General features: G+C 41.1%; 2 protein-coding genes across 22 annotated transcripts in view; both read right to left on the bottom strand.

The window, feature by feature from the left end:
- On the bottom strand, window positions 1-9,886 carry VAMP3 (vesicle associated membrane protein 3). The gene is made up of 5 exons (XM_032758796.2): window positions 9,781-9,886; window positions 7,657-7,726; window positions 3,863-4,021; window positions 3,011-3,062; window positions 1-1,560 (listed from the first exon to the last, which is right to left on the bottom strand). Coding segments are annotated over exons 1-5 (303 nt in total). The 5' UTR covers window positions 9,783-9,886; the 3' UTR covers window positions 1-1,540.
- Window positions 9,887-11,442: 1,556 nt separating this feature from the next.
- Window positions 11,443-14,873, bottom strand: part of CAMTA1 (calmodulin binding transcription activator 1) — a 975,709-nt gene continuing 972,278 nt past the window's right edge. For all 21 annotated transcript variants that reach the window (XM_032758772.2, XM_058443996.1, XM_032758776.2 and 18 more), the window contains one exon: window positions 11,443-14,682. In XM_032758772.2, coding sequence (XP_032614663.1) covers window positions 14,650-14,682 — 33 coding nt within the window. In that variant the 3' untranslated portion in view covers window positions 11,443-14,649. The remainder of the gene's footprint in view (window positions 14,683-14,873) is intronic.

Here is a 14,873-nt window from a genome sequence, read left to right as displayed (position 1 = left end):
AACAGTAAATCATTTCAGCGGTGTTAAGGGAACAGACGTTAGAGAAATGGAAGCTGGGTCCTGGTGCGCCTCAGCTGTTGCTGCTTTGTAAGTCATAATAGCATGTGAACAAGAGTTTTAGAATATTCCAGTAACGATGAGCCACAGAGCGATAAAGTCTGTGTCTTTCTCCCTCAGTGCCTCCTTGCCTGTTTTCTTTCATACCTGAATTCCCACCTTTAAGCTGTGTATCCTGATGTTGAGTCTCATGCATACAAGGAAAGTTTCTCCGATGACAAAGTTTCTGCTTCCAGCATCCCATCAACAACATTCTCTGCAGCTGATGATATCAAAGCAAAGGTCTCTGGTTGGCTACTCTCTGTGAAAAGAGCCATTCACCCCTGACCAATGCCTAATTGCAGGCCTAATTTAGAAAACTGATTTAGGAAGCAGAATGTGAATACAAATAGGAAACAAACTCCAAAAAGTTATAGTTTATCTTCATATTTGGGCCAGATAATGATCAAGTTCACAGGTGGTCTTACTTGAGGCTACAGAATTGTTGCTTGCATAATTATCAGAAACATGTTGGAGTCCACAGCTGATAATCTGCCAACTGCTGGGTAAAACTCTTTTAGGAGACGGTCAGAGTCTACCTCAAACCTCTAACCCGCATGCAAAATACTGAATCAGAAGGGGAGCCACACTGTCTACAGCCTTTCAAAAAGAAGAAAGGCCTATTAAGATGTAGAAGGTTCACACACAAGGTAATGATTTTAATTCTGAAGGGGCACCTTGAGTTCCATTTGGCACGTTTCTGAATTTAACTGTCAGGAATACACTGAAGGCCATTTTATCGGTATTTAACTTTTTGGCAAAATAGAAGCTTTGGTCATAGCCATAGTTCTTTCAAAAATTTTTTAAAGAGGTTATTTCTGATTAAAACAATATTTTTAGCAAGTGATACATAACAATAACAACAACGTAAACATCTTCAAATCTAATGCAAGAGCAAAAGCTCTTCACCAGCATCTTATCTTAAATACAGCAAGAGTCAGTAGTGCTTACAAAAAGTAGAGGGTTCTCTTCTAGGGAATCAGAAAATTATCAAAATAAGGCACAGCCTGTTGTTATCACAGACTTGTGTTAGGCAGTAGTGTTTTTTTTCTGGAAGGCACAAGTTGGAAATCTGATTACCCAAAGGTTTAAAATGTGGTTCTGAAAATAATGCCGAATGACAAGGGTAACTAACTGGGAGTAATGGCAATTAATTAGTGACAACATTACATCTAGATTATAGCACTCTGGAACTTACGAAGGCCTCTTCATCAGCCCATACGTAAATCTGTAAAGGCACTGTGCAAAATGTGGACGGGGCTGGCCTTACTTCTAATTTGGAGTGCATATTAAAAAACAAAGGCATGTTTCCTAGAAATTCAACTTTACATTAACAAAAAAATATTTTAGAGATAACAGTAGGTAAGCTTGATAATATAGCAGGTTCTAAGTCAAAAGTCTTGAAGAGGTTTCTTGAACAGCACTTTTGAGTTCCGCTGGTTCTTCATGAAGAGACAACCCACACTAAGAAGGAGGAGAGATGCAAAAAGGCAGGAGAAACAGCAGGTTAGTCTCTCAGTGTGAATCCCAAGCCAACATCCAATTGCTGCAGTCTAAATGTGATCAGAAATTAGACTGGGCTGATTTCCTACTACTGGCTTCTCTCCATTCTATAGAGGGCTAGAGGAAGGAGACTAGAGTCAAAAGGATCCAAGTAACTGTACCTTCCTGCTAAAAGGAAACATCCACTAACATCCATCTATCAATGAAAGAAGTCATGTTTTGGTTCTCATGTACTGGGCTACAGATGGCAATGAGCTGTTTGAATATTATATAATAATAGTTGTATGTGTGTGTGTATACATATATTATTTATTTATATAGCTATTATTTTTATTATTATATGCCAGGCACCAACCTAAGCAATCTTTATTTATTTTATTTATTTTTTTGAGACAGAGTCTTGCTCTGTCGCCCAGGCTGGAGTGCAGTGGCACGATCTTGGCTCACTGCAAGCTCCGCCTCCCAGGTTCGTGCCATTCTCCTGCCTCAGCCTCCCAAGTAGCTGGGACTACAGGCGCCCACGACCACGCCTGACTAATTTTTTGTATTTTTAGTAGAGACGGGGTTTCACCGTGTTAGCCAGGATGGTCTTGATCTCCTGACCTCGTGATCTGCCTGCCTCAGCCTCCCAAAGTGCTGGCATTACAGGCGTGAGCCACCAAGCCCGGCCAATTTTTATATATTTACCAGATCTGTCCTTTAACAAACAAACAAACAAGGCAGGTACTATTATTATCCCCATTTTACAAATGAGGAAACAGAAACCCAGAGATATTAAATTGCTTGTCCACTTGTCCACAGCCATACAGCTGGATGGTGGTGGAACCAGGATGGATCACAGGTACTCCATGCTTTTAACCACTACATTACATAAAAGGAAATATATGAAAAAAATATATTCAGAGAAAAGAAGTGGAAATGAATAAATTTTCTCTAACTTCAAAGGATTAATGTTTATATCAAATCTCAGACTTATACAAAACTCAAGCACTTAAAACATTTATTAAAGAAAACTGAAAACCTTAGAATAAACGAACCTTTATTTTTTTTGAGAAAAGGTCTTACTCTGTCACCCAGACTAGAGTGCAGTGGCATGATCATGGCTCACTGCAGCCTTGAATTCCTGGGCTCAAGCAATCCTCCTGTCTCAGCCTCCTGAGTAGCTGGGACTTACCGGTGTGCACTACCATGCCTGGTTAATTAACAATTGTTTGTAGAGACGCTATGTTGCCCAGGCTGGTCTCAAACTCCTGGCCTCCCAAAGCTTTGGGATTACAGGTATGAGTCACCGCACCTAACCAAAACTAACATTTCGGAGGGAAATTTTAATCTGAGTTCTTGTACACAAAATCAATGGTCTGTGAACACATGGAGAAGACTTTTCCAATCAGTTTAGAAAAGGGTAACTCACCAATGATGATGATGATGATGATAACCAGAACAGTAATCCCGATTGCCCACATCTGTAACAAAACATATGTCCATATCACATTTCAAATGCAGACGTAACATGCTTGTTGAAGAGTATCATATAATATTCGTCTAGTCACAGAAAGGGAAATTCAGGTGCATACAGTCTGGAATAATTCATAATTTCTAAAGCCTAAATTAAATGTTCTCAATTAGGGCCTGAAGGTAACTTATCTGCTTTTTAAAGGATGTTCAAATGATGTGTGGCCTCTAGCTAGGCATTTGTTTGTGTATACAAGTTTTCCACATATGGAAAGGCTGCTCAGCTTGCCCTGTGTCTCAAAGTGTCACCTGTAAACAAGGTAGAGGACAGGATACATCTGGATCTGGTCCCAGCACGCTAACTGTATAAAATCTGCTTTGGCTCGTGCTCCTGGGAGAGCTGCTTTCTACTCTTCTGTTGGGCACACTGTGGCTTTCTAGCATTTCTTTCCCTTGACCTTGGAACCATTCACAGAACTATAAGAAAACTGACCAATTCCAGCCCTCTCCTATCTGTTTGGTGCCCTGCTGGGGTAGAGGGTTGGGAGGGGCTGATGACTGTGAGTGATTTTGGATATTCCTGTTCTACCTGCATCTTCTGAAGATCAGCCACAGCACGTAGAGGATTCCTAGTGTGGGGCTAGGAAAGGGTACGCAGTCAATGTTTCAGATTCACAGTGGACCCACATTTCCATGTGGAGGAAGTCAAACCCACCTCCCAGAGTCATGAAAGTCCATTATCTGTAGCCTGTTAATTCTCTGAGAATGGAGAAGGGGGCTTAAATGTAAAGGTGACTTAAAAGATAATTACCTTGCAATTCTTCCACCAATATTTCCTCTTCAACTTGGCTGCGCTCGTTTCAAATTGAGAAGCGCCTGCCTGCAGTGCGTCTGCACGGTCGTCTAACTCAGAGAGCTTCTGGTCTCTTTCCAGAACCTTGTCCACGTTAACTCGCATTATGTCCACCACCTAGATGAGTGTGATCACAGCAAGTAATGCACAAAGAATGGAGGAACAGGGCCAGGTGCGGTGGCTCACGCCTGTAATCCTAGCACTTTGGGAGGCTGAGGCGGGTGGATCACCTGTGGTCAGGAGTTCAAGACCAACCTGGCCAACATGGGGAAACTCTGTCTCAGTACTAAAAATATAAGAAAATTAGCCGGGAGGGGTGCTGGGTGCTTGTAATCCCAACTACTCAGGAGGCTGAGGCAGGAGACTCGCTTAAACCCAGGAGGAGGAGGTTGCAGTGAGGTGAGATTGCACCATTGCACTTCAACCTGGGCGACAGAATGAGACTCCGCCTCAAAAAAATGGAGGCACAGAGACTTCAAAGACTGTCTACGGGCACATTGTTCTTTCAGGTCAGCACTTCATTACTTTGAGCCAAACTTTCACTTTAAAAAAAATGGGCTCACTCTTTCATGATCAAAACAATCAGCATATTAAGGATAGAAGGGAATTTCCTTAATATGATAAAGGGCATTTATGGGAAAATCCACAACTAATATCATGCTCAGTGGTGAAAGACTTCCCCCCTAAGATCAGGAACGAGGCAAGGATGCTCAGTTTCACACTGCCACTCAATACTGTACTGGAAGTTCTGAATAGAGCAATTAGTCAAGAGAAAGAAAAGGCATCCAAATTGGAAAAGAAGAATAAACCTATCTGTATTTGCAGATGATTCTCTCTATATAAAAAATACCAAAGAATCCACAACAAACTGCTAGAGCTAACAAATTCAGCAAAGTTGCAGGGTACAACAACAACACATAGAAATCAGTTGTGTTTCTATACACCAGCAACAATCTGAAAAGGAAATTAAGGAAACAATTGTGTTTACAATAGCATCTAACAGAATAAAATACCTAGGAATAAATTTAACCAAAAGGTGAACAACTTGGACAATGAAACTAGAAAAAATTGCTAAGAGAAATTGCTAAGAGACATCATTAAATGGGGAAACATCCTATGTTCACACACTGGAAGACTTAATACTGCTAAGGGGGCAGTACTCCCCAAAGTCACCTCCCAATTTCAAAACTTACTACGAAGCTACAGTAATCAAAACAGTGTGGTACTGGCATAAGGACAAACATACAGACTGATGGAATAGAACTGAGAGTCTAGAAATCAACCCAAGCATCTATGGCCAACTAATTTTTGACAAGAGTGCCAAGGCCATCCAACAGTCTTTTCAATAAACAGTCTGGGCCAACTGAAGAGCCAACATGCAAAAGAATGAAGCTGAATCCCCACCTCACCCTATATACAAAAAGTAACTCAAAATGGATCAATAATCTAAGTGTAAGAGCTAAAGCCATACAACTCTTAGAAGAAAACATAAGGGTAAATCTTCATTACTTTGGATTTGACTGTGGATTCTTAGATTTGATACCAAAATCAAGAACAACAAAAGGAAAAGCAGATACATTGGACTTCATAAAAATCAAAAACTTTTGTGCATCAAAGAACATTATCAGGCCAGGTGCGGTGGCTCATGCCTATATTCCCAGCACTTTGGGAGGCCCAGGCAGGTGGATCACCTGAGATCAAGAGTTTGAGACCAGCCTGACCAACATGGTGAACCACTGTCTCTACTAAAAATACAAAAAATTAGCCGGGCAAAGTGGCGGGCGCCTGTAATCCCAGCTACTCTGGGGGCTGAGGCAGGAGAATCACTTGAACCTGGGGCTTGGAGGCTGCAGTGAGCTGAGATTGCACCACTGCACTCCAGCCTCGGCGACACAGCAAGACTCCGTCTCAAAAAAAAAAAATAAATAAATAAAAATAAATAAAAAAGGATGTAAAAGACAAGCCACAGAATGGGAGAAAGTATTTGCAAATCACGTCTGATGAAGAAAGATTTAATATCCAAAATACATAAAAAACTCTCATAACTCAAACAACCCAATTAAAAAATGGGCAAAGCCTGAACAGACATTTCTTCAAAGACATACAAATGGCCAATAAGCACATGAGAAGATGCTTAACATCACTAATCATTAGAGAGAGAAACGCAAATGAAAACCCAAAGAGCTCAGTAGGACGGTTATAATCAAAATGGAAAACAAGTGTTGGCAAGGATGTGGAGAAACAGGAACTCTTGGACATTACTGGTGGGAAAATAAAATGGTGCAGCTATTGTGGAAAACAATTTGGCAGTTCCTCGTGAAATTAAACATACAGTTACTAAGACCTAGCAATGCTACTCCTAGGTATATATTCAAGAGAAATGAAAGCCTATGTCTAAACAAAATCTTTCCTGTGAATATTTATAACAGCATTATTCATAATTGCTGAAAGGTGGAAACAACTCAAAGACTAACAAACGAATGGCTCAACAAATTGTGTATACACATACAATGGATTACTCAACGGGAAAAAGGAACATGGTACAACACGTTACAACTTGAATGAATTGAAAAACTTTGTGCTAAGTGAAAGAAGACAGATGCAAAAGGCCACAAATTGTATGATTCCTTTTATACGACATACCCAGAACAGGCAAATCCACAGAAAGAGAGAGCTGATTAGAGGTAACCAGAGAATGGGAGGAAGGGAAAATAGTGAATGATTACTAAATGGGTATGAGGTGTTATGGGGTGATGAAAAAGTTTTGAAAATAGAAAGAGGTAATGGTTGCAAAATATTATGAATATACTAAATAACACTCAATTATATACAGTTTAAAATGTTTAGTTGTATGTTATGGTAATTTTGCCTCAGTAAAAAAACAACTCTCCTTAAAATTCCTTTGGTTAAAAAAAAATCCAATTTGATTTTGTAAGTAAACAGAAGTTTCAGGCAGGACAGAATTACAATGGGTTTCTTACTGTGAAAATCTAAAATGTTTTTAAGTTCATGAACAAAACCATCAGATCAAAACATTACTATATTATTTAACAACAGTATCTGACATAACTTTAACTGTTTTTTTAGGGCAGCTAAATGCAGAAAGACCGAAATATATTTGTCGGACAGTGACAGCTTTTAGGAATGTGGAAATACTAGTCTGAAATTCTCAATCTTTTGCTGTGGTTCTCCACATACAGCGCAGAACAAAAGACGAAGGTCCTCTAGCTCAAGAATTCTACAAATAGAGATTTGCTGAGCTAATGGAGTTTGACAGTATCTACTTTGTGTGTGTCAATGGACAACCATTAGAGATGAATTCTACAGAGAAGCTTGCTCAGGCTGGACAATTAGTAAGTAGACAAAGCATTCTGATAAAAAATCTGATCAGAATTGGTCTTGGCTTGAGCAATCTAAAGACCTAATCCTTAACATTGTATTATCCTATTTTATAAAGTGGTTCTTGGGGAATGCACTCAGGGAGTGGTGTTCATATTTTAGGCATATGATTTTTTATTTTTCCTGAGCTAAATGTTATGAGCAGGTTTCTATCACAGGAAAACAAGCATGAAACCTAGGAAGTCTGACTTTTGCTTAGATCTTCCAGCACAGCAGGGAGCAAAGTTTTGTTACAATTATGATACAGTCAGAATTTGCTTTACATTCACACTTTGATGATACTTTTTCTAAACAGATTTCCAGAGTACTCATACTTGTTTAAAATTCATATTTCCAACATTTCAGAGCAATACCTCATCTACTTGATTTTGTGTCTGCTGAAGTCTTCGATTACTGCCAGTGGCAGCAGTTGGACCTGTAGACCTGGAACATGTAAAGGCAGGAGCATGAGTAAATTACAATTCCAAATACATTTTCTTAAGTATAAAGATGTTACTCCGGGACTCTCACTGTTAACAATCTCTTACATTAGAACTAAAGCAGAAAAAGAAATTCTTCTCGAAGCAATGAACGAAAGTTTTAATTGCATTTCTTCTAATTTCTCTATAATTTCCAAGACTGTACCACCTACTAAAGGGACAAACGTTAAGGTTTAATAGGACCTACTTTGTATCCCTGAAGTATCTGATCCCACGATAGGTAAGCTCTACTGTCCATTTTTGAAACTTGTTCTAAGGCACACATCTGCTTGAATGTACTCAGTACTCTCATCTTTTCACTGTGGCAGGAACTGTTTTCATAGTTACAAACAGTTATAGAATGCCCTTTTTCCAATATGGAAAAATAGATTAATTTACAGAAACAGAGTCAGGAAAACTGGGATGCAGGGAGCGGGTGATGTGAGTGGAAAGGTGTGCTGAAGAAATGCCTCCTCTTTTAGGAAGGTACTCTTTTTTTTCCCCCTCTTTTGAGAGAGGGAGTTTTGCTCCTGTTGCCCAGGCTGGAGTGCAATGGCGCGATCTCAGCTCACTGTAACCTCCGCTTCCTGGGTTCAAGCAATTCTCTTGCCTCAGTCTCCCAAGTAGCTGGGATTACAGGCATGTGCCACCACGCCCGGCTAATTTTGTATTTTTTAGTAGAGACGGGGTTTCACCATGTTGGTCAAGCTGGTCTCGAACTCCTGACCTCAGGTGATCCGTCCGCCTCGGCCTCCCAAAGTGCTGGGATTACAGGCATGAGCCACCGCGCCCGGCCCAGGAAGGTACTCATCTTTTAAAATCTTCATCAAAGGCTTTATTTCTCCCCATGCAGATCTTTCTTAACCACTCTGACTCTGAAGTCATTATTGGCTCCATTACTTGGAAAGTATCACTTCGGTTTTTCAGGTATAAAATCCCGCCTCCTCGAATAGATCACAGGTTCCTGGGTCTTCTTACTCTCTTCTCTGTATCCTAGATAGCACCTAGCATGTGCCTTGGTATACAACAGTCTGATGGACTGTTTGAACAGTCACTTTACATCTGTCATGTGTCAATGACCAGGGCTACAACAGCTCTCATCACCGTCCTCACAGAGTTTAGTGTCTGGTAGATAAGTAAGGACCATGCCGTGGTGCTAGACTCTTTCCATGCGTTTTCTCCTTTAACCCTCACAACTCTCTGAGGGGAATATTACTCCCATTTTACAGATGAGTTAAAGTGAGGTTTAGAAAGTCAACACAGCTGGCTGCAGGACAGCTTGTTTTTAGATCAGGTCCTGTGTACCTTGGATCTAGATCTTAACCACTGTGATCTATTGGCACAGCAGCCTCAGCAGGAACATTTCGAGGGGGGTCCCCAGCTCCTGGAAGAAACCCGGGGCTTCCTCCGACGGTGAGCAATGAGCAGAATGGAGGTGGAAGAGGGAGTCCTTGTGATTCTTAACCATTAGCATTCTCTGAGTCTTACCACTGGAAGCACGGGTTTGCAAGGTGCTTTCGCTTAAGAGAGCGAAGGCCCACGGTTAAGTGATCTTTCCAGTGCAGATGCCCCTAGCTAGGCAAGGAGCCCTTCGGCCCATAGGGGCTCAGGACAGGGCCGAGGTCCTTTCTTTCGCAACTTCCGGGGCCCAGTGCAGCACCGGGCCGAGAGCAGGCGCTCCCGAACCAGGGCTGTCGTCCCCGTTCCTCTCAGGGACCTCGGGGACTAGAAGTGGAAGGGGCGAGGAGCGGGCTGCGGGCTGGCAGCTCACTTCCTCCGGGAAGCGCCTCACCGCCCCGCCCTTGCCCCTTCCGCGTCCGCCCGATGGACGCGGGACCCGCCCGGCCCGTCTGCAGCCCGCGACCCAAGGGCCACCGCCCACCCCCAGGCCTCGGGATCCCCGCGCAGCCCCGGTCTGCGTCCGAGTGGCGGCCGGCGGCAACTGGGCAGTATGGCGGTCCCAGCGCGAGCTGCCGCCTGCGGGTCCCGAAGCCGCCCGCGTCGCGTAGCGTCACTCACATTTTGGCGGCGGCGGCGGCGATGAGCGAGGGTCAGTAGAGAAACGAAGTTGGGACCGGAGGCCAGGGAGATGGGCGGGACGGCGCGGCGCGGGGCAAAGACGTCACTAGGCGGGGCCGGCGGGAGTGGGCGGGGCACAGAGGAGGCGCGCCGGAAGTGGACGGGGCCGTCGTGGGTGGGCGCGTCCAGGGCGGGGTCAGAGCGAGACGTCCCCTCCCCGGACGAGGTCACTTGGGAACTTGAGGGCCACCGGGGTCCCAGGGCGGTCCGGGCTCTGAAACGCAGAATGCAGGTCAATACAGCTCCCTCTCCGCACCGCTGTCCGCGCTGGCGCTTGGGGACGTAGTCTGTAAACGTGGTGCATTAGCCACCGGCGAGGGACTGTGTGGATAAGTGAGGGTGGGGGCAACTCATGTTATTCTGGGCTCGGGACCATTTCTAACAGTATTAGAGACAGATGATTGGCTTCTGCTGAATGTTCCAGATTAACCTAGTGATCCGGAGGGCACCATGTTTCTCTAAGAAAGTAGTTGAAATAGAAGTCCATTTCGGGTATTTGTCACATGGGGTTGGGTTAGGTTCCTGCTCATGTTTTCATCGGTGACACAAATATTTGTCACTGCAGATCATACTATAATCTGCTTACGAGAGCCTTGGCATAGTTCCTTCATTTCTGTATTTTCAGGCCCTAGCACAGAATAGGTCCTCAGGTTTTGGTCGAAGGGAGGGAAGCACAAATCTGAACGCAGTGAGTTACCTTGTATATATTTGTTACTGAAATATTCCTACCAACACAGTTACCTACATCAAAAAATAAAACACTAATAGGTCATTGGTGGGTCTCTTAGATGAAAAGTGAAAAATACAGTACTTAAATACTATGCTGTTTTTTCCAACTCTAAACAGAATACTTTGAAAAGGGAAACGTTAGTATATATTCGAATAAACGAGAGTGTCACAAAGGCGGTGGGATTTGAGCTGGGTACTAGTGGAAAAGAACTTTCCAAGTAAGGGTTGGACAAACACCATGAACAAAGACAGCAGTGAAAATGGACGCAGTGTGCGCAGACCACCTAGAGGGTGCAAGTTGGGTACAAGTGAAAAGACTGAATAAAGAGGATAAACAAACAAGAAAAATGTCATTTAATTGTAATGGGCCCTGGAAACCATTGAGTCACGGACGTGGGAGATCCATGATAAAAATTTATCTGGCAGTAGCGGCCAGATGGATTAGATGGAAGAGGGAGCACTAGGAAGATAAGGAGAGGCTCTGCAGTGAAAGGGAATGGAGCAGCGATGACACAATACTCAGAAAGGATGACGTTCATAATCTGCTGGAAAATGCCTTTTAGAAGACTTCAGAGGATTGTAACTGAAAAGGTGAATTAAATTAATGTCTTTATCTTTCAAATAACTGCACTGCCTTACACAAATGATTGATATGTTGAGAGGTGTCTGGAAAGATAGGGGAAAAGCTCTCTGAATGGTAGCTGGAAGACATTTTTCTTTCATGGACCTAGCTGAAACAATGTAACATTCAATGTCAGAACATTACATCTGGATCAGAAGGAAATACTTGACATTATTACGTATGTTTTGAAACATGTGCCCATCACCTTAGATTTCACTACCTGATCACATTAAAGCAAAACACACACGTAATATGGGGAAATTTTCTTCATTTTTAATTTACAGCAGAAAGAATATAAAGCATTCAGAAAACATTTTCCATATTTTAAGGGCAATTCAAAACATTTTGCATGGTTTCCAGCAGCTGAGTTCTTCAACAGATCCATTGATTCAATGATGCTTTACATGCACAATTACAAAAATAAAACTTACAAAAAAGAAGACATCTAGACTAGTTTTACATGCAAGTCTCAGGGACCCCCCATTGGGCGCCAACTACTGTGTGGAACTGCCATAAGCGACCGTGCAGCCAGAGAGGGGTTCGTATTATTGTCTTTATTTCGTTCACACAGTACAGCTGATTTCGAATGGGTAACAAGAATAGCAATTAAATCTTCAGGAGATAGAATAAGATTAGCTATTAATTTTATAATGAAATCCTACTCCTGGCACTTGGGAATTCAGATTATCCAAGAAAGCTGCGCTTACCGATCATCTTATATTCGAAATTAAGATTCATAACCAAGAAAAAGCGATCAGAAATGCTTCGTTTCAGTGGAAGTGCATTTTTGCCTCACCTAGGATTCACAGTTGTACCGGTAGTTTACACCGGTAGGCTTTAAACCTACTTCCTATCCCCTCCATGAGAACCCTCTTAATTCTATGGAAGTCTCTATCATCTGTCATTTTCTAACGTATTCAGCTAATAATGTAACATGTGAAACATTAAAAAAAAAACGTGAGGGTTAAAGCAAATCCACTGAGGTCATTACTCTGGTTAAAAGATCAGTTATTTGTACCATAATAAATGGAATAAAGATATCTAAATTCAGTATTAATAGAGGATATTCTGAAAGAGCTGGCTTTCACGTTCTCTTCCCATTTATGAATGCAGTTGTGTTTGTAAATTACTCAGTGTCCTCCTATAGGTCAAATTGTGTAAAATAATAGGTATCTGGGGGACTGCAACAGCTGCAACATAACCCACACATTTAAAAACAAAATTGAGTCAGGTCAGTTTACAAATGTACAGGTGGCTACTAGTTGTGGGGCTGTCACTGTTGTCAAAGCTGATCACAAGCAGAAAGACATATACTGTACAGTAATTCGAGGTTGGCAGTGAAAGGAAGTAATTAAAAAACAAGTACAATTATAGAAAAGGCACCAAGAGCACTGACCCCAGTTTTTACCACAATCTTTTTGTATCTACCTTCCTTCCAAAGACACCAGTTTAAAAGCTTATTTGTGAATATTTTTAGGCTTCACAACAAGCCTTGAGTTTTAACTCACAGTTGGCAGCCAGAACCAAGAAAAAACATCTCAGCTTTACACCAACTGATCCTCAGACATAACCTGGGAATTTTAAACTGGCATCAGCAAATGCGAACTTTATTCTCTCAATTTAACATTAGTAGTTTAATTGTTAAAAGCATCAGATTTCTTTGGCTCCTCATTATGTGGAAATAGTAATATACCATGCCATCTCTAAAAGACCAGTCTGCATCTTTTTCATTGTTATATTTTTTGTGCAATTTTATTACATTTTCTGATTTCCAGCAGGAGATATGGAAACGTGACATTTTTCTACTTTTCATACTATTTCTTTTGTCAGGTTTTTTTTTTTTTTTAAATCATTCTAAGTGTTCTTTGTTGGAGTGAGTGGATGGTGTTAAGCTACATACTGATTCATCTTATGATTATCTGTTTTGCAAAAGTAACTTAATTTTCTTAAGCAGTATTAGCATTCACATTACTTGGCACCATTGGCAAAAAAATTTTAAATAAACTAAACTAAAGTCCTGGTAGCCAAAATTAAATGTAAACATATCCTTTTTTTTTTTAAGTAATGTTACTCTGCCTTTTTTCCTAAGTCTAAATATAGTAGCTCTTTTTTTTTGCAGTTTAGTCATGCTTTAGCAAAATGTTCTTCTAAAGAACATTTAAAATAAAGTACTCTTATAGTGAAATAAAGTTTTTTTGTTTCATTTTACAGACCATAGCCACTAATGCTTTGCTTTTGTTCATTTCTTTTTTCTTGGTTTCATGCACATATCTCTGTTTTAATATATACAATATATACAAACAGTATATCCACATTTTTCTCGCTCAGACAAAACTATACAAATAATTTTATCTTGCCATGTTATTGACCTTTGTGAATAAAATATTTAGCAATTAATATAATCCCTTTCAAATATTTTCTCACTTTTCATTTCTACCTTCTATATATACACAGAAACTGCTCAGTTTGGATGAGATATAGCCAAAAACATGGAATTTACTGGCCAGAATGCAGCACCACACTGATCGTTTAGGTGGCAAATGTCCAGGCAAGGTTCATGATTCCTTAGAATTACTACAGCTTCCAAGGTTACTAAAAAAGGCTACATGCTTTACCAATTCTTAAGTAATTCTCATTGCACATGAAAGTAAGGCAAAAAAATTAAAGTGCTGAACATGAAAAAGGGGACAAGATGATTACTACCCTCGCAGGTTCTTGGAAGGTGGTGGGGACAAGAAAATAGTTTAAACTCTGTGAGCTGCTTCTCATTATTTCCCATGCATTACCCGTTTACCACACACCTGCCCCTCTGCAAATTTCCACAAGACATTAAAAACCTGCAGATTTCAAAAGTTGCATTAAGTGTGCTGTAGAGATTAAAACAAACAAACAAACAAACAAAAATAAACAGTGAAGGAAATGAGAACACACGGACCCAATAAAGATTTTTGTATGATCTAAGCCCTCCACTGAGAATCAGTCCCAAAGATTCAGCTTCTTGGAAATAACCAGCAGGTGCAGGAACAGCATTCTTTTTTTGTTGCTAGTATAGCCCCACCTTTTCTTATCTATATTTTTGGTATAAATATTTGTACAGTTCCACACGATGTTTGAATACAGCCCTATATGAGAAGGAAATGGCTTCTTCCTGAGAAGAGGAAGCCTCTTTCAATTCCTCCTGGGTGTCTTGATTTCCCGTGATCCAACAGAAGATTGAGTTCCAAGATGTCTTGCTGATCAAATTAAAAGTTGTCCATGAAAGTGCAAATGCAATGACCAAACATTCCTGTTAAAATCCTGCAGCTGATCTCCCCAAAACTGCAGAGGGATTTTGTATGTGTGTGTACGTGTGTGTGTGTGTGTGCGTGTGTGTTGTTGTTGCATGTCTCTGCTAAAAACAGAAATGAAAACAGTCTGAAAAGCAATGTCACATTGCTAAGGGATGCTGCTGTATGTCTTCAAGTTCCTTGGCCTTTTTCAATTCTTTCACTCTGGAAAAGAAACAAAACAAAACAGCAGGCAATAACTCTATAGCGAATTGTGACCAAGTAAAGGAAAGGGGTATTACCACTCCCTCTGAACTGAAAAGCCAAGACTAAAACCCTTTTGGGGACTGACGGCAAAAGAAACTCCTGTGAAATTGTTGGAGAAAATACTCAAAGAAAAGATGTGACCCTACTTA

This window comes from Hylobates moloch, unplaced genomic scaffold (assembly GCF_009828535.3).
Source record: "Hylobates moloch isolate HMO894 unplaced genomic scaffold, HMol_V3 SCAFFOLD_9, whole genome shotgun sequence".
Lineage (NCBI taxonomy): Eukaryota > Metazoa > Chordata > Mammalia > Primates > Hylobatidae > Hylobates > Hylobates moloch.
The sequence above is the reverse complement of the archived record's forward strand: the minus strand, read 5'-3'. Positions and strand labels throughout refer to the sequence as shown.